The 21,401-nt window shown below is 34.6% G+C and overlaps 2 protein-coding genes and 1 pseudogene across 5 annotated transcripts; 2 read left to right on the plus strand and 1 right to left on the minus strand.

Moving 5' to 3' along the window:
- Nucleotides 1-1,674: 1,674 nt before the first annotated feature.
- On the minus strand, nucleotides 1,675-2,290 carry LOC107016447 (annotated as a pseudogene).
- A 1,185-nt stretch (nucleotides 2,291-3,475) lies between these two features.
- LOC107017803 (ATP-dependent RNA helicase DEAH12, chloroplastic-like) lies at nucleotides 3,476-11,835 on the plus strand. The gene is made up of 3 exons (XM_015218072.2): nucleotides 3,476-4,429; nucleotides 6,764-9,899; nucleotides 10,441-11,835. The coding sequence occupies exons 1-3, from the start codon at nucleotides 3,584-3,586 to the stop codon at nucleotides 11,649-11,651; spliced, it is 5,193 nt and encodes a 1,730-aa protein (XP_015073558.1). The 5' UTR covers nucleotides 3,476-3,583; the 3' UTR covers nucleotides 11,652-11,835.
- A 3,528-nt stretch (nucleotides 11,836-15,363) lies between these two features.
- LOC107016211 (RING-H2 finger protein ATL54-like) lies at nucleotides 15,364-21,029 on the plus strand. 4 transcript variants are annotated; one of them, XM_015216703.2, is made up of 2 exons: nucleotides 15,364-16,998; nucleotides 20,751-21,029. In XM_015216703.2, exon 1 carries the CDS (start codon nucleotides 15,836-15,838, stop codon nucleotides 16,958-16,960), a length of 1,125 nt encoding a protein of 374 aa, XP_015072189.1. In that variant the 5' UTR covers nucleotides 15,364-15,835; the 3' UTR covers nucleotides 16,961-16,998; nucleotides 20,751-21,029. The 4 variants fall into 4 exon arrangements, 1 of the variants encoding a protein (XP_015072189.1); XR_001456430.2 differs by lacking the exon at nucleotides 15,364-16,998 and adding an exon at nucleotides 18,924-19,792; XR_001456431.2 differs by lacking the exon at nucleotides 15,364-16,998 and adding an exon at nucleotides 18,924-19,421.
- The last annotated feature ends 372 nt before the right edge of the window (nucleotides 21,030-21,401 follow it).

Genomic DNA, 21,401 nt, shown 5'->3' on the forward strand with positions numbered 1-21,401 from the left:
CGTGTCGGAACGTGACACTCCGATCCAAGAATACCGTGTCGGAACGTGACACTCCGATCCAATTATACTATTAATTTATCCTTTATTATCACCGCTTTCAATTCATTGTTATATTATTTTCATCAAGCCTTCTTTATTCAAGGCATCACTTCGATAGATAGGATTAGAGAATATAAATTCTACGGTCTCAGGATTTCAGACCAATCACAAACCACACAACCAAATCACACAATCACACAGTCAAGTACATAGAGAACTTCACAATATCATTCAAGGCATATCAATCACTATTAAGAGTTTACTATCAAATAGCATAAACCATAACCTACCTCCACTGAAGAATCAAAGTCAAGAAACTAGTCCTTCAATGCCTTTCCTTTCCTTATTGCCTCCGAAATTCTCCAATCTATCAAGTATATATATATATAAGGTGTAAGTTCACAAGGCCATAAACACTCCGATTATTCTGTATCTAGCCTATACTCATAAACTCACCTAATTCTATAATCAATCTCTTAAAGTTTAAGCCTAATGATAAGTCTTAATTCCTCCAATAACCACAAATTTAATGAAATTTAAACATTATGATACACCAATTATTTAATTACCTATCTCAATATATTCATACGTAATTTATAACCTTAGATAAAAATTAATACCAGATTTGTGAAGCATACGGTAATGAGACCAGCGCCGGTCAACAACTCATACGTGCACTGTATGACCAAATGCCTCAACTTACATGTTACCTCCATATTATATATATAATAATATTATTTCTAATAATAACCATTGGCTCCAGCAATCCTTCTTTCTTTTCCAATATCATTAAATTCCACCACCAACACTTACACCCTTATACCATTCTTATCTAATTATAGAATCAATAGAACCCCTGATAATTGACAAGTTACCGACAATATTATAAATGGAAAAATAAAATTCCGCCAACACCGTAATCGATCCACACCCCAACAACAATATTTCCTATGATCAACTAATGGATTATGTTTATTAATAATTAATACTCCTGTGTACAAACACTATGAAAGGTTTAAGAATTCTTCGTACCTGAATGACCCTTTGTTTGGTTTCTCTTAGACACCGCAGAAAGATTTGCTAGGTTTATTTTTCCCTATCCTTTCTTTTTTCAGATTATATCTTTTTCAAAATTCTTATATAACCCATTATAAAAGTGGTGAAAGTGACTCACTATTAATTATAATATTATTTCTTAAACATTAACTAAATAAATTAGTAAAACTATCCCACTAATTTCATAATTATAATTATGAATAGTCCAAAACACCCACTTAAATCTATCAGAAAGTATTTTCTAACATAAAAATTTCTAGTGCCCAAACCGACTACACGGGTTGTTACACTATTCAAATCTAAAATCACAAAATGAGGGAAATGCAGTACAAACTGTACATGTTCACAACTTTATTCAACAAACCAGTAAACAAAAAGCAACATGTTAACTTGCTGCTCAGAAAGAACACCACCGGAAGAGATTTCTATGTTTCTAGAAATGCGTTGTTGATTTTGTTAAGCCTTTTGACTACGACTTTCATGTTTATTCTTGATTCTGGCATTTCCTTTGTGCAGTCTAAAGCCAATTCTATCATGGACGCAATGCAGATTTCACTTTTGGAAGTGACCTGTTCTTTCTCAGAAAAAAAGATTGACATCCACAACGTCCATCATACTTCCTGAAAATGATTGTGTTATCCATTTCCTCAAGTCAAGATTTGCATTGCATATCTCTTCGTTTGTTGGTCTTCTTTTGGTCAGAACCTCCATCAACATTATGCGATAGCTATAAACATCACCACTAGCAGACACTATTCCCTCCGAACCATATTCTTAGAAAAGAATTGAAGAAAAGTTACTCAATTGATATATAACAATAGTTACACACAAATAAAGACTTTCTTTTTTTACTTCGAAAATCTGAAAAGACTTAATTATGATAAGAGAAAATCAAGAGAGTGGATATTTTGTACCTGGTGCAATGTAAACCAAGAGTGCCCAATGTCTCGGTATGTGCCATGGACTTTCTTACAGCTAAAATCTTAGAGATGCCGAAATCCCCCACATGAGCCACCATATCTTTATCCAAAAGAACGTTAGCTGGCTTTAGGTCGCAATGAACTATAGGAGTGTTATGACCATGGTGCAGATATTCGATTGCCACAGCCACATCAAGCATTATGGAGACTCTTTGAAGGAGGTTCAAGTGGTATTCTTCTCTGTACAACCAATTATCAAGACTTCCATTGGGCATAAATTGCAAAACAAAGTCTCTTATATAGTCACTAGAACATTTAGTAATCACTGGAACAAGATTCTTGTGTCTAACATTTCTCATCACTTTGCATTCGATATTAAACCACTTGCATACTTGCTCATTTTCAAGATCCAGAACCTTAATGGTCAGTGCAGTTCCACTAGATAATGTGCCTTTGTACACAGAGCCAGAGCTTCCCACACCAATTAAATTGGATTCATCAAAATTATTTGTTGCTCGTTGAATCTCGTGATAAGAAACTAATTGATGAGTCACAATCTCCATAACCTTTTCAACATCTTTGGATTTTCCTTTCTTCTGTCGTTTCATTACCCAAATTAAAACCAACAAGAATATCATCAAGGATGAAATAACCATTATTATTTTTATTTTGTTATTTTCTTTTAATCCCAAAATATAATCCATTCAACCAAATTCAAATGAAAAGGGCAATTGTAATTATTATTGCATGAACGTTCAAAAGAAAGTTTTGAGTGCATGGAATAAAATTAGTTTAGAATTTTTTTTTTATTAATTTTACTAACAATTGAACATCTTAACTTGTGCTTGTGACTATCAAACATGATCTTATTCTAATTTAAGTTGTTCTATAAACATATTCAGTTAGGAGGTCTAATAATGTTGAACGAATTTCTTCTTAACGCTGAATTTGCCCATTTATTTATTAAATTAAATTTATTGTTGATTTTTTGCAATATAATGAATATGAAAATAATAATTAAAATCGGACTCAATTGTTAACTGCCTTTATTAAAAATAGAATTAACTATCGATTTCGAAGGAACTGGAGTGTATTGGTATCAAACCATATTCTAGCATCAAACAATTTCCTAACCACGTAGATGTAGATGTTATGTATCATTGTAGTCGTACCATTTTATGTAGTACTTCTAGAAGTAAAAACAGTTTTAGAATATATTCTTTTCTAAGAATAATGAGTTTGTTAGCGAAAAGTCAAAAAAATAATTATGTTTTAGATAGAGGATGAGGTATAAATATACTCATCTTTTTTAATATAAATGCGTCACCCAAAAAGTTATAAATATATATATGTCCTTTTTCGGTCAAATTATTCGATATTCATATTAAAGTAGGACTAATTTGAAATCGGAAACTCGATAAGGTCCCCACAATTTATTTATTTTTTAAGTCGTTTCGTTTCCAACTCAACTAATGCCAACTGCAAACCCTCTTTTTTTAATGCTTCCTTTTTCTTTTCTCTAGAAACTTTTTCCACTGACTGTACTCTGTAAACCCTTTTACCGTAAAATGCATGATTCTTCCTCCTACAATCGCCGGTTTCCGGCTCCGGCGATGTATCACCAGCATAGTTATCGTCCGTCAAGTAACAGGCCATGTCGTCCGGGTTTTTATTCTTCGAGTTACGAGCTTGATCGACCGCCGGGACATTCGCACAAGTCGCCGAATTTCGTAATCCAGCTGCGTTATGGTAACCGGAGAATCAACCGGTACGGATTAGATGATCTAATTGAGAAATTACCGTTTGCCCCTCGTAGTTCGTTTGTTTTTAGCAAAGGGTTCCTTTCTGGGTCACTGTTGTATGATCAATGGAGCGAAACGCTTGAAGTGATTGTGAAATTGTGGAGAATGAGGCTTTCAGGTAGTCATTCGTTTACTCCATGGGTTAAACGAAACGTTGAGGTTCCATCTGATGAGGATGAATTGAAAGGTAGGGTAAAAATGGTATTTTTGGAGGAGTTGAAAGGGTTGTTAGTGGAGGGTGAATTGTTACAAAAGTGGGAGAAGAAGTTGGAATTGTTGCGCGATGAAATTTGTGAATTGTCGAGATTACTGAAGAACAGGAATAATTTGAGGGTGTGTAATGAGTTTCTGAAGAAAAGGGAAGGTCTTGAGAAGGAGAGTGATTTGATAACGAAGAGGATAGAGGAGTTTAAAAGAGGAATTGAATGTATTATTCAACAGTTGGAGGAGACGAGTTTAGAGGAGGGTGGTTCAAGGGTGTTTAAGATTGGGACAGAGTTTGATTGGAGTAAAATTCATTGTTTGATGATGAGGGAGTGTCGCAGGCTTGATGATGGCTTGCCAATTTTCGCTTTCCGGCAGCAGATACTGAGGCAAATACATTATCAACAGGTGCTCAATCTATTTGTGTTTTTAATCTCATTAGAGTTTAGACAATCAGGTCACTTGTTGGTGATTACATGTAAATCTCCTTATAAGCATTAGTTGGTAACCAAGCAAAAAGTGATAACTAACTTCCAGTTTAAAATCATTGTATAAAAAGAATCTTTACATTGTTGGTGTACGTAGCTCCATTATTACCCTGTTGAATATGTATAAAACTTAAAATCTTCTCGTTATCACTGTGTTGAATAGTAGGAGCAGGAATACTTGCACCGTAGTTCATTAGCCAAAATAATTAGTGCATGACAAGTGTTTTGTGCATGAGTTTTATCAGTTAACCATGGTTGGTTTATATGCGTGCTTACCTCACTTTTATCCTTAAACTGTTCCATAACTATGGTAAATTAAATAGAGCCTGTTTGGATTGGCTTATTTTAGGTGCTTTTAAGCAGTTTTGTAGTGTTCAGTTGAAATATAAAAGTGTAAGCAAAAATAAAAATAATAAGTCGAAAGTTAGAAGTTAGAAATCCTAACTTATGGTTTGTCATTAAAAAAAAGGAAATCCTAACTTATGGTTTAACTTATAAACCATTAGTTATAAGCCCATCCAAACAGGCTCATAGTTGGTGCAGGCACCAGGTCGGACTTTTGTTTTTTCCGGGTATGGGGAGAACAAACGTGTATGCAAACCAACCAAACGTTCCCCTCCCTTCCCCGTCCCTTTGCATTTACGAGAATACACAAACTTGTGACATAGAGGATGCCTTAGAGCAACTATACCTTGTGTGAGGGCATGTCCTCTCCATTACTCTGCAAAGTAAAAGCCTGAGGATTCATATATGCAGAATGTCCCATTCTTGTTGGTTTCTCTCCAGTAATGATTTTTGTGAAGAGGCCGGTACTATATGAGAAGAATTTCTACCATCATGGTGGATATTTCAACTTTATGCACATGAAATGATGAAAAGGTTAGCAGTGAGAAGGGGTAGCCCTAAGCCCCTAACCGAAGCAGCAGCCTTTTATTTTACTTAAAAGCTATTGTTTTCAGTGGTCTGAAGCAGCAGCCTTTTATTTTACTTAAAAGTTATTGTTTTCAGTGGTAACAGATATCGGCATTGGTAACCCTATACAACCGCCAACGGGTAAGTTCATACTAGGTACCATAATGGCTTTATTATCAGTATACGCTTTTGTAGCTCCAATTCAGACAATTTTTTGTGCGAACAACTGAGCCCAGCAAATCCAAGGAATTCTGTTCTCAATAACATTAGATCTTTCATCATCATAATATAAGTTTTTCTTTCCACTGTTTCCACCGGAAGAAAAATGTGGAAGGCAACATCGTTCCCAGAGTAAGGAGCCAGCCGAATTGCCAATTCATTTAGATTTTTAATTCTAAAAACATATACTAAATTTAAAATATACTAGCAAGGGTAAATTAGTCAAATTTAATTTCTTAATATTTATAATAATATAGTAGAGGAATCGTTACAATAAATCTAAATAAATTAGCTAAGTGTAATATTGTAAACCATGAGGGAGGTCAGTGTTATAAAGAGAAACCTGAGGGGAGGTCTCTAATAGTACTCCCTCAGGGACATATAAAGTGGTTCTTTTACCTTTTCATTTCGGTCTAAAACAAGTAATGTTTCACATTATCAAGAAGGTATGAATTTTTTTCTTTCAAATCTACCCCTGTTTAGATAAGTGAATTGTTTTCTTTCGAATTTACCCCTGTTTAGATAAGTGAATTTTTATGTTACCTAGGAACTGTCTTAAATAGGTACTATTTAATTAAAGGGTAAGTTAGTAAAAACGATTTTTACTTTTTAGGAGTGTGTAAATTTCTTAAGGGGTGTGTCCAAGCTAAAAGCGCCACTTAATATGGACCGGAAGGAGTAATAATTATCTTTAACTTTTTTCTGGTGATTTTTTTGATAGGAAATTTTGAGCTGAAATGAAGATATTGTTGATTTTGTAGTATTTTGGTTGGAACATTAGGTGAAGTAGTTACATTACTCAGTAAGAAAATTTATTAAATTGTGTTGAATCGTTGTTGTTTGCTGTTTGCAGGTTCTGAAGAAGTATTTATTTTTCTTTATTCCCCTCTTCATTCTTGTTTCCAGTCTAACTCTTAATTTCACAAATGCCTTATTTATATTGACTTTGTGAAGAGGGATATTTTAGACTGTTGAATGCCTATTTCCGAAGATCTTTCAATTGCTCCTAGCATACTTGTGTAATATTAATTATTTACCAGTCATTTATGTTAAATTGTTTGAGCTTCTTTCTTTATTTTTCTTTTGTATTTACTATTATAATTTAGACGGTTGTATCTTTTAGGTGACTGTCTTAATTGGTGAGACTGGATCAGGAAAAAGTACGCAATTGGTTCAATTCCTAGCTGATTGTGGGGTAACTGGTAATGGGTCTATAGTTTGCACTCAACCTCGGAAACTTGCTGCGAATTCTTTGGCACAAAGGGTGAAACAGGAAAGTGAAGGGTGTTACGAAGATAACTCGATCATCTGCTATCCGTCATATTCATCTGGTCATAAGTTTGATTCAAAAGTAGTATTTATGACGGATCATTGCCTTCTACAGCACTATATGGTCGATAAGAGTTTGTCCAAGATTTCATGTATCATAGTTGATGAGGCACATGAAAGAAGCCTAGACACTGATCTACTTTTAGCATTGATAAAGAATCTTCTCCTTCAGAGGCTTGATCTGAGGCTTGTTATTATGTCTGCCACAGCTGATGCAGCTCAGCTTGCGGATTACTTCTTTGGCTGCGGAACATTCCATGTAGCTGGTAGAACTTTTCCGGTTGATATTGAATATGTTCCCTGTGAATCCAGTGGATGTCTTGGTGTTGGCCCTATCTCCTCCTATGTGTATGATGTTGTCAAGATGGTGACTGAAATCCATGAAACTGAGGGAGAGGGAACAATTCTGGCTTTCTTGACTTCTCAGATTGAAGTTGAGTGGGCTTGTGTGAAGTTTCAAACATTGTCAGCTATTTCTTTACCTTTACATGGCAAACTATCCCATGAAGAGCAGCATAGAGTTTTTCTCAGCTATCCGGGAAAGAGAAAGGTAATATTCACCACAAATGTTGCTGAGACATCATTGACAATTCCAGGGGTTAAATATGTTGTTGATTCTGGCATGGTCAAAGAAAGCAGGTTTGAGCCTGGCACTTGCATGAGTATTCTCAGGATATGCAATGTCAGCCAGAGCTCAGCTAAGCAGCGGGCTGGTCGTGCTGGGAGAACTGGACCAGGAAGATGTTATCGACTGTACTCGGAAAGTGATTTTGAAGGTATGTCTCATCATCAGGAACCTGAAATTCGCAAGGTTCATCTTGGTGTTGCAGTGCTGAGGATTCTTGCCTTGGGCATTAAGAATGTGCATGATTTTGATTTTGTTGATGCACCTAGCCCTAAAGCTATTGAGATGGCCACCAGAAATCTGGTACAGTTAGGAGCTGTTGGGAAAAAAGATTCTGCTTATGAATTAACAATAGAAGGGCACAAAATAATTAAGTTGGGTATTGAACCTCGGTTAGGCAAATTGATCCTCAGTTGTTTTAATCAATGTTTGAGTAGAGAAGGTGTTGTTCTTGCTGCTGTTATGGCTAATTCCAGCAGCATCTTTTGTAGGGTTGGTTCTGAAGGAGACAAGCTAAAATCCGATTGCTTGAAGGTGCAATTTTGCCATCCAAATGGTGATCTCTTCACTTTACTTTCTGTTTACAAGGAATGGGAGGCTGTGCCTAAGGAAGGAAAGAATTCCTGGTGTTGGGATAATAGCATCAATGCCAAATCCATGAGAAGATGCCAGGAGACTGTGCAAGAACTGGAAGCATGCCTTAAGAGCGAACTTAATATCATTGTTGCAAGCTACTGGCATTGGGATCCTCAGATGCATACCGAGCATGATGAAACTTTGAAAAGAATAATACTTTCTTCATTTGCAGAGAATGTTGCTATGTATTCTGGATATGATCAACTAGGTTATGAGGTTGCACTCAGTGGAAAGTACATCCAACTACATCCGTCCTGTTCGCTGTTAAATTTTGATCGACGACCAACCTGGGTAGTGTTCGGTGAAATCCTTTCTGCAGCTAATGAGTATTTGGTCTGTGTTACTGCATTTGAGTTTAGTTCTCTTTCTGCTCTTAGTCCTTCCCCGTTGTTTAATTTTCTGGAGATGGATGCCCAAAAGCTGGAAAAGAAAGTTTTGACAGGTTTTGGGAGCATGCTATTGAAAAGATTCTGTGGAAAATCTAACAGTAGTGTCAATAACCTTGTTTCACGCATTAGAACTAAGTATATGGATGAAAGGATCGGCATTCAAGTTAATGTTGGTAAGAATGAGGTTCTGTTATATGCTTCATCCAGTAATATGGAGAGTGTTTTAGGTCAAGTGAATGGTGCACTAGAATATGAAAGCAAGTTGTTGCAGAATGAATGCTTGGAAAAATGCCTATTTAGTGGTGGATCGGCTGCATCGGCCTCAGTTGCCCTCCTTGGAGCTGGTGCAATTGTTAAACATTTGGAGCTTAAGAAGAGAATCTTGGCTGTTGACATATTTCATTCAAATACAAAAGCAGTTGATGATAAGGAACTGCTGATGTTTTTGGAGAGAAACACATCTGGTGATATTTGTGCAGTGCACAAGTCCTCAGGTACTGGCCACGACAATGAGGAGAACAGATGGGGCAGGGTAACATTTCTTTCCCCTGATGCTGCTAAACAAGCTATGTTGTTGAATCAGGTAGAATGTAATGGTGGCTTTCTAAAAGTTGTTCCTTCGAGGAGTGTATTTAGTAATGATCAAAAGCAATTCTCCTCTGTCCTCAGAACTAGAGTAAATTGGCCTCGTAGATGCTGTAATGGTGTAGCTATTGTAAAATGTGAGCCAAATGATGTTGGTTTTATGGTAAAAGATTTCTCTGTCGTAATGATAGGTGGAAACACCATCCGTTCAAAGCCAAGCAATAAGTACTCTGACAGCATAGTAATATCAGGACTTAATACGGATCATTCTGAGACAGAGGTACTCGAGATTTTGAGTGGAGCTACAGATGGGAAAATTCTGGATTTTTTCTTTGTGAGAGGAAGTGCTGTGGAAAATCCTCCAGTTGCAGCTTGTGAAGAAGCACTTAGGAGAGAAATCTCCCCCTTCATGCCTAAAAAAGCACCTTTTGTTCAGTCTATTCGTGTTCAGGTCTTCCAACCAGAACCAAAGGATACTTACATGCGAGCGTCTATCATGTTTGATGGAAGTCTTCATCTTGAAGCAGCTAAGGCTTTGGAGCATATTGATGGCAAGGTTTTATCTGGATGTCTTCCCTGGCAGAAGATAAGATGTCAGCAACAGTTCCACAGCTCTGTTTCCTGTCCTGCACCTGTTTACCATGTTATTAGGAACCAGCTGGATTCTCTACTCCCATGCCTCCAGCGAAGAAATGGTATCTTAACTTCTCCATATTATATTTCTTTTTTTTTCTTTTTTTTTTTGAAAATTTTAATTTGATTAATGATCATCTTTGCTGAATTGCTTCTTTAAAAAGGCATGGCGAAATGGGAAATAAACTATTGAGCAGTGGCTTATATGGTATTTAATTTAGGTGACAGAGTTAGTGTACCTCATTACTTCCACTGATCTAAATTGCTGCTGTCACTTTTTTGTTTCCTTATTTCCTAGAGCAGAATGAAATTATCTCCCAGATTCAATGTTGATCTGATGATTACTTGCCTTGTACGGAGAAATAACCTTTTGTCTGGTCAAATTCAAAACAGTAATTGGGAAAAAACATTCTTGCATTCTACGGATTGCCCTCTCTACATTTCTGTCCTGTTGCATTCTGGTGATGCAGAAATATATGGGATATAATTAGACAAGGTTTAGTAAAACAATTTTTTAATAAACTTTTAACAGTACAAAATTTTCGGAGACAAGTTGATCAGGTGGTACTTGACTGCTGAGAAGACTTTGGGATTGTTTTGCAGGTGTGGAGTGCAATCTGGAGAGAAATGAGAATGGTTCTTTTAGGGTTAAAATATCTGCAAGTGCTACAAAGATTGTGGCAGAACTGAGAAGGCCATTGGAGCAACTGATGAAAGGCAAGATTGTGGATCATGTGGGAATTTCTCCAACTGTTGTTCAACTTCTATTTTCTAGGGAAGGGAATAATATCATGAAGATGGTTCAGCAAGAAACAGGAACCTATATTCTTTTTGACAGGCATAGCCTTTCTGTGAGAATCTTTGGTTCCTCCGACAAGATTGATATAGCTGAGCGGAAGTTTGTTAACTCCCTTCTGGCACTACATGAAAGCAAGCAACTTGAAGTGCATCTTCGTGGAGGACTTTTGCCTCTTGACCTGATGAAAAGAGTTGTTCAGAGTTTTGGACCAGATCTTAGTGGTCTCAAACTAAAGGTGCCCGATGCAGAATTCTCTCTGAACACCAAGCGTCATTGCATCTCTGTCAAAGGTACCAAAGACATGAAGCAAAAAGTTGAGGAGATAATTTCCGAAATTGCTCAAAGTGGTCTTCCAAGTATAATGATGGACAATGAGACTGACTGCCCCATTTGCTTGTGTGAACTGGAGGATGCTTACAGACTTGAAGGTTGTACCCACACCTTCTGTCGGTCGTGCTTGCTGGAGCAGTGCGAGTCTGCAATCAGAAGCCGGGAAGGTTTCCCTCTATGCTGTATGCATAAAGGTTGTGGGGCACATATTCTGGTTTCTGATTTGAGGTCTTTGCTGTCAAATGATAAGTTGGAGGAACTTTTCAGGGCTTCTTTAGGGGCCTTTGTAGCAGCAAGTGGGGGTCTCTACCGGTTTTGCCCCTCCCCTGACTGCCCTTCAGTTTATCATGTTACTGAATCAGAAGAAGCTGGTGCACCTTTTATCTGTGGCGCATGCTATGTGGAGACGTGTACGAGTTGCCACCTGGAGTATCACCCCTACATCTCATGCGAGAAGTACAAGGAGTTCAAGGACAACCCGGATTTCTCCCTAGAGGAATGGGCCAAGGGGAAAGAGAATGTGAAGAAATGTCCTGTTTGCGGGTTCACGATAGAGAAGATAGATGGCTGCAATCATATCGAGTGCAAGTGTGGAAAACATGTTTGCTGGGTTTGTTTGGTATTCTTCAGCAGCAGCGACGATTGCTATAACCATCTGAGGTCTCTTCACCAGGCCATTATGTGAGGTGCAAAAAACTAAAACTCTGTAAATATTCTGCTTGTGTATATATTTCTGGAGCTTTGAATTACATCTAAACAAATGAATGTAGTAGTATATACAATAGTAAAACCATCTAAATATTACCCCTTTAAGTATGTTTATATAGACACTTGTGTAATTATGTGTTCACAACTTTTAACTCTTTTAACTTTCTTTCATTGATAAGCTAGTCACCTCAAAGAATACTTTGATTGTTCTTGGAATGGTCACTCAACTCGTAGTTATTAGCCATCAAAGTCATCTACTTCTTTTGTTTTTCTAAATGTCTATCTTTACTTTACCTAGTTTGCTTTCATGGTCATTTTACTCGGATTTCGTATTTTCGAAGAAAATAATTCTTATAAAAACTATTAAAAAGAACTAAGAAGTTCATTACCACATATATTGCCATCCTATTCATTCACCCCATGCCACACCTTTTTTTTGTTTTATTTATTTCCAAAACTTAAAAAATGGTATTTCCCTATATATATACACTTGGCCTTTGGTTTATCACAAATAATAGGTCAACTTACTAAATGAATAACTGGTTATTTTAAGTGATGAAATGGGCTTCTGCAGAACACATTCTTGAACAATTGTTATTTTAGAGCATATATTGTGATATCTATAGTAGAAAGAATTTGTTTTCTTTTACTAGTAATATTTTGGCATTAATTCATTGAATGATGATCACAGTAGTCGGTGCAGGTAGGGCCAATATTCTATTTTTAAATGCATTTTTTTAATTATTTTTTCTTTGACTGGAAAGTCATCATAGTCCATTATAGGAATTTGATATGTAGATACTGAAAATGTGCACCACCAAACCAAGGGTGTGTTCGCTTGGTACGAAGATAAGTTATTTTTTTTTGGAAAATTTTACGGGGTGAAAATGAATGTGAGGTGTGTTGTAAAATGTTGAAGAATTTATTTTTTCAAGAAAATATTTCTTATTTTTTTTATCAATTAAATATGGAAAAGAAAACATTTGAGATATTTTCGTACATGCCAAATGCACCCTAAATCTCGTTTTAATTTGTGTTACTCTTAGAATCACACAAAAGAATCAAGTATGTGAAGTACAAATAATTGACTTTTAAAATGTTAATTGGACCCTTGTTTGTCACATTCCTTTTCCCTTCATTGTATGAAAAGCTAAAATTAAAATTAACAAAATAAGTTTGAATTTCTTTAAAAATTGATTAATTGGCCCTACCAATGCACAGTCTAACACTACACACCACACCGCCCACTGCCACCCTTCCAATAAAAGCCAAATTACTATTTCGCCGGTTTCAATTTACGTAACAGTTTAATTAGACATAAAGTATTTTATTGAAAAATAATTTTTTTGAAATATGTCGTTCAGATAGGTTTTAGATATTTGTGTAATAGTAAATCATCTTATTAAGTATAAAAAGATAGATTTTAAATTTAAATTATTACTAAATATAAAACTTTGACATTCTTTTTGGAACAAACTAAGGAAAGTTTGTTATGTCAATTGAGAAAAAAAACTAAAATACTAAGTCTTTCTATATATTTTCTCGATTCACTTTTACTTATCCAGTATTCTAGAAATGAATTTTCGTTGTTTTTCACTTTTAACATAACAAGAAGACACCAAATAAATAATAATCATGTTTTACTTTTTAAATTAATCATTTATTCTCCATATTATTTTTATAAGATCTAATACTAAATATCAAATAATGTGAATATCATAATGAAATATTCATATCAATTATTATTTTTAGAAAATATCTGACAGTTAAATTGATCAAATAAAAATAATAGAGGGAGTTTGTTTATTAATCAATTATCGGAGAATGTGTTTAATTAAGATAATTTTACAAGCTCAATTCACCACATAAACACTAATTTCTACATTTAGTTGACCTACCCTTTAGTAGGTATTATTATTGTTTGTGATGGACCAAAAGTCAAGTGTATACAAAGAGACATACACACTAATGAGAATGCCATTTTTTTTTTTTTGAAGTTTTGATTGAATAGTCATGTTGGCCATGGAGCATCTCCCATGCTTCTCATAATTTAGGTTGTAACACTAAGGGTGTAAGGGATATAAATAAATAGTTTTAGGATCAAAACATAGTTTTGGGATAAATTTTGGATATTTTGTTAATTGTCGTGTTTGTAATAATTTATCCCACCATTTATATCACAGTGATGGATAAGTTATTCCATATACATGGTGAGATAAATTATTCCATAATGTACATACTAATCTTTAAATAACTTGTTTCCTACCAAACGATCATCCGATATAATGTTAATCTCTTTAAAGTTTTTTGAGCCTCACAACTTTGAATGCTCCTCAAATTATATTATAACTCAAAAGAAAACCTCAATAATTGAATAATAAATGTTCTTATATTTACCCATAACTAATTTCCTTCTCATTTTGATGTGAAATTTATCGATTTAAGGTGAAATTTTATGATGAGCCCCTTCTCTAGTTTAATCATCAACTATATGTCGCTTGGTGCAACACTTTTCTATTTTAACTGATCTAATAGAATTCGATTCAATACAAAAGTTTTTAAAAAAAAATCTGGCACATGCATACTACTGATCGATTTTTTAACAATTTATGATCAAAATAATTTAGAAAGAATTGTATGTCTAGATAACTTACCTCTTAGACCAAAAAAGTCTCAAATATACGTAGAGCTCTTGATATTGCTTTGTTTTTTTCTTCTTCACTAGCAATGAATTCCAATCCTTTTATTCAAAATTTCTAATATTAATTCTAACATGATGTGTGCAGTTATAAAAACATATAATTAGTAGTTGAATGAAAACTTTAAAATTTAATTATTTCAAAATATAAAAGATATAATACATTCTCTCTGTCGCGGAACAAATCAAAATAACGACTTAATCAACACATAAAAACAAAGGCAAACAACTTTTAAATTCCCCATCAAGATGGATCTAGATCTTAAAATTATGAGATCAAGATCTTATGTTTTTGAAATAGATTCACGATAAATTTTTTAAAATAAATGTAAAATTTGAATCAAAAATATTAAATTTTGTTAAATTCAAACTTGTAGGTAGGTTGAGCCCTTGCAACAACTAGTACTTTATATGTCACTGATTAATTAATTTAATTCTCCTACCTTATTAATACTCACTTAAATTTAATTTCACTGTTTAACTCTTACACTTTGTTTGGTAGTAGTTACCTATTATTTTATAATATATCGTATTGTAATGTATTATATTATATTGCTTCATATTATATTGGATCTTAATGAATACAATGTTTGGATAAACTGTATCGCTCTCCGTCATAATTTGAATAATAAACCTACAAGAAAACTAAGATATAAGGTAGAGCTATCACGAAAAAGATTACGTAAGAATTAAGATAAAATTATTAAATAATAAATAAAAACAAAATTAAAAGAAAATATTAAAATAATAACGCAATTCACACCAAATCGATATAATACAATACAATATAACGGGTAATAGCCATCCGAAGAAAGGTGTTACTTTTAGCTAAAAGATAATAAACAAAAATCCTAATCAGTTTTTCTTTTTCAAACAAACAAACAAAAAAAAAGCTTTATCCATAACAACAATAACAATTAATTAGTCTCCTTAATCCTTTAATTACGTGATGTAAACCTCCACGACATCATTTTTAACGCAACATAGTACGGGAAACATTTCTTGACTCTCACAAATCCACCACAAATCTTTTAAATCTTTTGCAAATTCTTCTCTTAAAAATTAAAAAATCCTAACAAACACAAAAAAGACCCAAAAATTTATCTTACTTTAAACAGCTCATATGTAGCTTTAACTGAGAAAATCACAAAAAGGGGTTATAATTTTCTTGATTTCTTGATACATTTTCTTGAATTTCTGTTTTTTTGAGGTACTTTTTAGTTTCACTCAACTCATTTTTTTCATCTTCCTCTGTTATTGTCTCTGTTTTTTTTTTGAAAAAAAAATACAATAAAGGGGGTCTTGGTTTCTTGAAAAATTTCGAGAACGGGTTATTTTTCTTGATTTCTAGGAAGATTTTCTTGAAATTTTTCAAAAAGGGGTTATTTTTCTTGATTTCTTGAAAAATTTTCTTGAAATTTTTTAAGGGTAGTTTAGTTTCAGTGTACTGATTTTCACTCTTGATGGCTTGGTATAATAGGAAGATGGTAGTTGTAATTAAAGATGAAATGGCTATTTGTTTGAATTGTTCACCAGAAAGTTGTCCTAAAGAATGTAGGATTAGTGAATTTTTTCCTCCTCCTTCTAGTCCTATTAGAAGTGAAAATCATCCTATGCCTTATTTTTTTGTTATTTTGCTTTGTGTTCTTGGAGCAATGTTTGTTTTCATTTGTTATATGATTACTCTTAAGAAGTACAACATGAATATGAGGAGAGGTGATGCTAATTTGAGTGGAAATGATGATGGTTTTGTTGATGAGTCAGATATGGATCATCCAATTTGGTATGTACATACAATTGGACTACCAAGATCTGTGATTGAGTCGATACCCGAGTTTAAGTATATAAAGATTGATTATTTGATTGATGGGATTGATTGTTCTGTTTGTTTGAGTGAATTTGAAGAAGATGAGAGTCTTAGGTTGTTGCCTAAATGTAGTCATGCTTTTCATGTGACTTGTATTGATACTTGGTTAAGTTCACATATGAATTGCCCGGTTTGTCGTGCTCCTATTGTGTCTGATTTAAATGCTGCATTAGGGATAAACAATGTGGAAGTTTTTTCAACTGATGTGGATGGTTCTAGTGGAGATGAGGTGAATCATGTGGAAAGTCAAGAGTTGGATGAGGGGGGAAATGGTGAAATGAGTGTACGAGATGAAAATATTGTTGCGTTGTCGAATGAAGAAGGGGAAATTGTGGGATTTTTGGAGAAAGTTCATCATGTTGTCGATGAAAAGCCAAAGGGAAAAGGGTTGCGAATATGTAGTGATTTAGCTGAGCATCGAGGTAAAGCAAACAACGTAATGCATACAGAAATGAGGTCAGTTTCAATGGATCCATCAGCTGTTATAGTGGTTCGTCGTGCTATGAGTCAAATGACTTTGGATTATAGCGGTGAAGGGTGTTCTAATTCGAAGGATCAACTTGCTGAAGGGAAGGCTGAAAATTCTGATGCAGCTGCAAAGAGAGGAAACAGAAACTCGAGGTTATATGAAGCGATGAAGTGTTCTTCCTTTGGTCGTTCGTTGCAAAAAGTGCCAATTTGTTTGAAGAGGTCCTTCTCTAGTAGTGGTATTCACAAGTGACAAAGAGATCAACAACACACAAGTGACAATCAATCAATGTAAGTGAAGCTTTTTAAAACTTCACTATCTTGAATTTCAATACGAGTTCAAGTTTTTGCATTTGGAAACGTATCGAAAACATATTGGCAAATAGTGTCCACATAATAAGAACTAATGAACAGCTGAATTGAGCAGATTCACAAACTTCAAAAGAAAGAAAAAAAAAAGAGAACTATAAATTGGCTTTAAGTTTCATTTGTCAATGTTGTTGATCCACTTAACAAGCAAATATGGTACTGTGATTTCGATTTGTGATGATGAAGGCAGAGATGTATCGTTAACAAGAATGTGAATGATATGTAAGGTTCTTGACATAAACAGAATCAAATTCTGGAATTTCACTTTGTTGAAAGGAAAAAAAATACTATTTGTGCTGATGAAGGTGTCTGTTAGCATATGCATCTATCGTCTATTATGTTTTAGTTACCACATTATTTCGTTGTTGTTAGTGTTCTTTTGCTCTTTTCCTTATTAATTAGACATGTTTTCATTAATCCCGTATTTTCATTTACATAACTACTTTGATTTGTTGTACCTGAGCTGAGAGGGTCTTTCAGAAATAACCTCTCTACTGCGAGTAGAGGTAAGGTCTGTGTATGGTACACTCTACCCTCCATAGACTTCACTTGTGGGATTACACACATATGTTGTTCAGTTGTTGGAAGCATATAAACAGTTTCTCACAAAAAGAAATAGCTTTGTTAGTCTTGCTGCAAGTGAAGACGACAAATTTCAATATACAATATATATGTATAAAAGGATAATGTTTGACCTATATACATAGTATAATTTTCCTCTTATTTATCTGCCCTCTCTCACTCGTGTCTCTCCTTCATTTCCCATTCTCGCTCGCCAATCTCTTCCCTTTCCCAATTTCGCTCACCAAATATACAAATATATATGTATATTAGTTACATATATACAATTATTTTGACAGATATACATATATGATTTGACATATATACATATACAAATCTTTTTTACTTTGTTATCTTTTGTGTAAAGTTAAAATCATACAAATGTATTGAAACAAAAGGCGTAACATACATGTACTAACCTTGACATGATCGAAAGTGTATAGTACCATATGACCAACTGTGATAACATATATACAATTTATCTGACAGATATATATATATAGTTTGTCTCATTCCACTATTTGCCCTCTCTCGCTCACCTCTTTCCTCCCTCTCTCAATCTCGCTCGCCAATCTTCTCCCTCTCTCAATTCACAAATAAATATGTATATTAGTTACATATATACAATTATTTTGACAGATATACATATGCAATTCACATTTGTCCACTCTCTGTCCTCTCTCGCCCCCCTCACCCAATCTCGCTCGCCTTTCTCCTCGCTACTAATCGTAATTAGCATGTAGTAATTAAATGAACTGGGGAGAATAATTAAGTAAAAAGGGAGCTCCCCCAACCTTAGGGTTGGAAGTGAAGGTGCCTACCATCTGGACAACTCTCTTCTCAATAATACATAGAAAATATGTTCTTTATAAAATAATTGGACACTAAATGAACTAATGACAAACTAAGCAATAATGAGAATACAAAATATAAAATAAAAGATCCTACATTTTGCTTTTACTTTTTTTCTTACAATTTTGATCTGTGGTTGATGACAAACACCCCAATCCCCATACAAATATTCCCACATGGAAAAGTCATGCAATTATGCATAACTCAAAATTTTGTTTAGGGTTTTGCATGGCTACCCATGATAAACTCATAAGCAAATAAAGGACATAAAATAAAACAGAAAAATTGCAAAATGACAAGATAACAATTAACACCATGCAATAGTTCTATATCCCATGCATGAAACACTCCAAGACACTCCAAATCTGATACATTTTTTTTTTGTTTATCCATCTGATGTTGGAATAAGCTAATTGAACGGGTGCGTAAATCGGTCAATTTCTATTTTCATAGCTCAAACTTGAAACTTTTTGATACTTGAAGAACATGATCGTCCAAAAAAAGTATATACGCTGATCCTCATACATACATGCAATAATTGAGTAGGACTATGTCAAGTATATACGTCTCAATCTCAAACACGTCAGCAACGAGAGGATAGAAGGAAAATACTTAATTCTTGGCCCATACTTCCTTCAGGGTCAATCAAATGAAATGATTCTGAGTTATCATCAGATCAATGGACCCCCTCAAATTTTCCTCTAAGATACGTAATATCATCATCACAATAAGTATTCTTTTTCCCATGAATAATCCTGGCTCCAATGTTCACTAATTCTATTTGTCCCAATACGTGTAAATCAATTTTTGTGATTGTGGATTTCGCCAAGGATTCAATCCTACAAGGTATGGGAGATCTCATAGCGTTGGGTTAGTTCACCCACATGCCAACTATGATTCAATTCCGTGAAATTCTGTTCCTGAAAGAAAGAGTATGGGTTCTTGATGAAATTGTTTAAGTTTTTTTGTGTGATTTTGTTTGTTGAAGTCGTTGAGAAGTTCTCGAGTTTGATTCATGAAATTAAGTGCTGTTTTGAGTAGATTCTTACATATATTGGTAAGGTATTCGAATCTAAGTGTTTGGGAAAAGAACCAAGTGAATTTACAGGGCTTAGAGTTGAAGAACGAAGAAGAAATTCAGGATTTTCTGGAGAGGGGGTTGGGGCTCCACGACTCTCAAGCAGAATTTTGATTAGGTTCTGAAATTAGGCTTAGGGGCGCCAAGCCAGTCAGAGCACCTCAACCCAGGTTCTACACTTCACCCTCTGGCGCCCCATGTCGTTCGGAGCTTTAGGAACGCCAGGTTTTTCATCCTTTCTCACTTAAATTTGTACTAGTTCCCTAGTGACGTACCTAAGTTTTCTGCACTATAATGTACGTCTAAACATCATGAAATCTTCAATAAACATGAGATCATGAACCTTAAATCCATAATTCAATTCAAGGAAAGTTAAGAATCAAGGAAAAATTCATGGAGTTTTCCAAAAGTCTTTTACAAACGTTTTAATTTGTTTTAAGGCTTGAATTTTGAGTTGAGTAAAGAGTAAGAGTAAAGGTCATTTCTTCAAAAGATTATATGGGAACTAAGTATTTACAAGAGTTGAAATATTTTTATGTTTAATCAAGAAAGGAAACATTGATTTCTAAGAGAGCTTTTAAGCTAGTTTTTTTTTTTGAGTAATTACCTCAAATCACTGAAAGAGTTTTGCTTTGACAAACATATGAGTTGAGTATATTTTGGAGTAGTATTGAGCACCGATATGGGGACGAGTTCATAATAACTCAAGTCTCCATAAACCATGTAGCCATAATGGCTAGAAAGAATCATACTTTTTAGATAATACCTTAGTTATTTTTAGCATAGACTAGTGGATCCTCTTAGTTGAGGCGTTCTATATCACGACAAGGTATAGGATAGTTCTGGCAGCGGGGCAATACACTAAATCATCACTTTAGCTCATAGTGGTGGTTTGGGTTAGATAAACTCTCACGGTATTATATTATTTTATATATGGATTGAGTTGTTATTTTATTTCTTTAATACATTGAGTTGTCATTTACTATTTTAAATGATTTGTATAAATTGCACATTTATTGTTGTTTTTACTTCGCGTTTGAGTTGAGTATTCATGAGTTGAGTAAAGGTAAAGTAAGTGTTCTTTTCAGAACCCTTTCAAGCTTATGGTATGTTATTTTTCCTCTCACATTCTCGTACATTCAATGTATTGATGTCATTTGACATGCATCATTTTATGATGCAGATACATGTAACCAGGATCACCATACAGCGTCTCGTTTGCACTCAGAGTCAGTTGGTGAGCCTCCTTACTTTTCGGAGGACTCCTTTTACATTGTTTTAGCATTTCAGCTGTTAGGATGATCGCAGGTCTTGTCCCGACATCCCTCATTATTTTAGAGGCTTCATAGACGAGTAGTTATAGGTATTTAGTCTTTTTGTTTTCAGTGGTATGTACGTTATAAGACTTGAGTTGTCATTTTGACTAGTTTAATATTTCTTTAAGACATGAGTTGTCCTTTGAGAGTCTTTCTTGTTATTTATGTCTTCCGCTATAAGTTAAATCAGGCTCAGGGTTCGCTCGGAGCTAGAAATGATTCTTGAGTGTCAGTCCCGCGCGTCAAGAGTGTAGGCTCGGGGCGTGACAAATCCTATACTTGAAAATGTTCCGCCTCCACTGTGATGAATGCTTCATCTTGAAATGAATAACAACATAAACAATAAGTTGCATCTTCAATCACGCTATACTCTAATAATCATGATATTTTTGAACAATTTATAATTAAAACGACTCTTTAATTCGTAAATATCTCTTTGAGGAAACTTGGAAATTTGTGGTTGATGAGGTCCTCTTTGATATGTGCTCATCTAATCTCATCACTTTCATCTCAATGAT

Source organism: Solanum pennellii, chromosome 4 (assembly GCF_001406875.1).
Source record: "Solanum pennellii chromosome 4, SPENNV200".
NCBI classification, from domain to species: Eukaryota; Viridiplantae; Streptophyta; class Magnoliopsida; order Solanales; family Solanaceae; genus Solanum; species Solanum pennellii.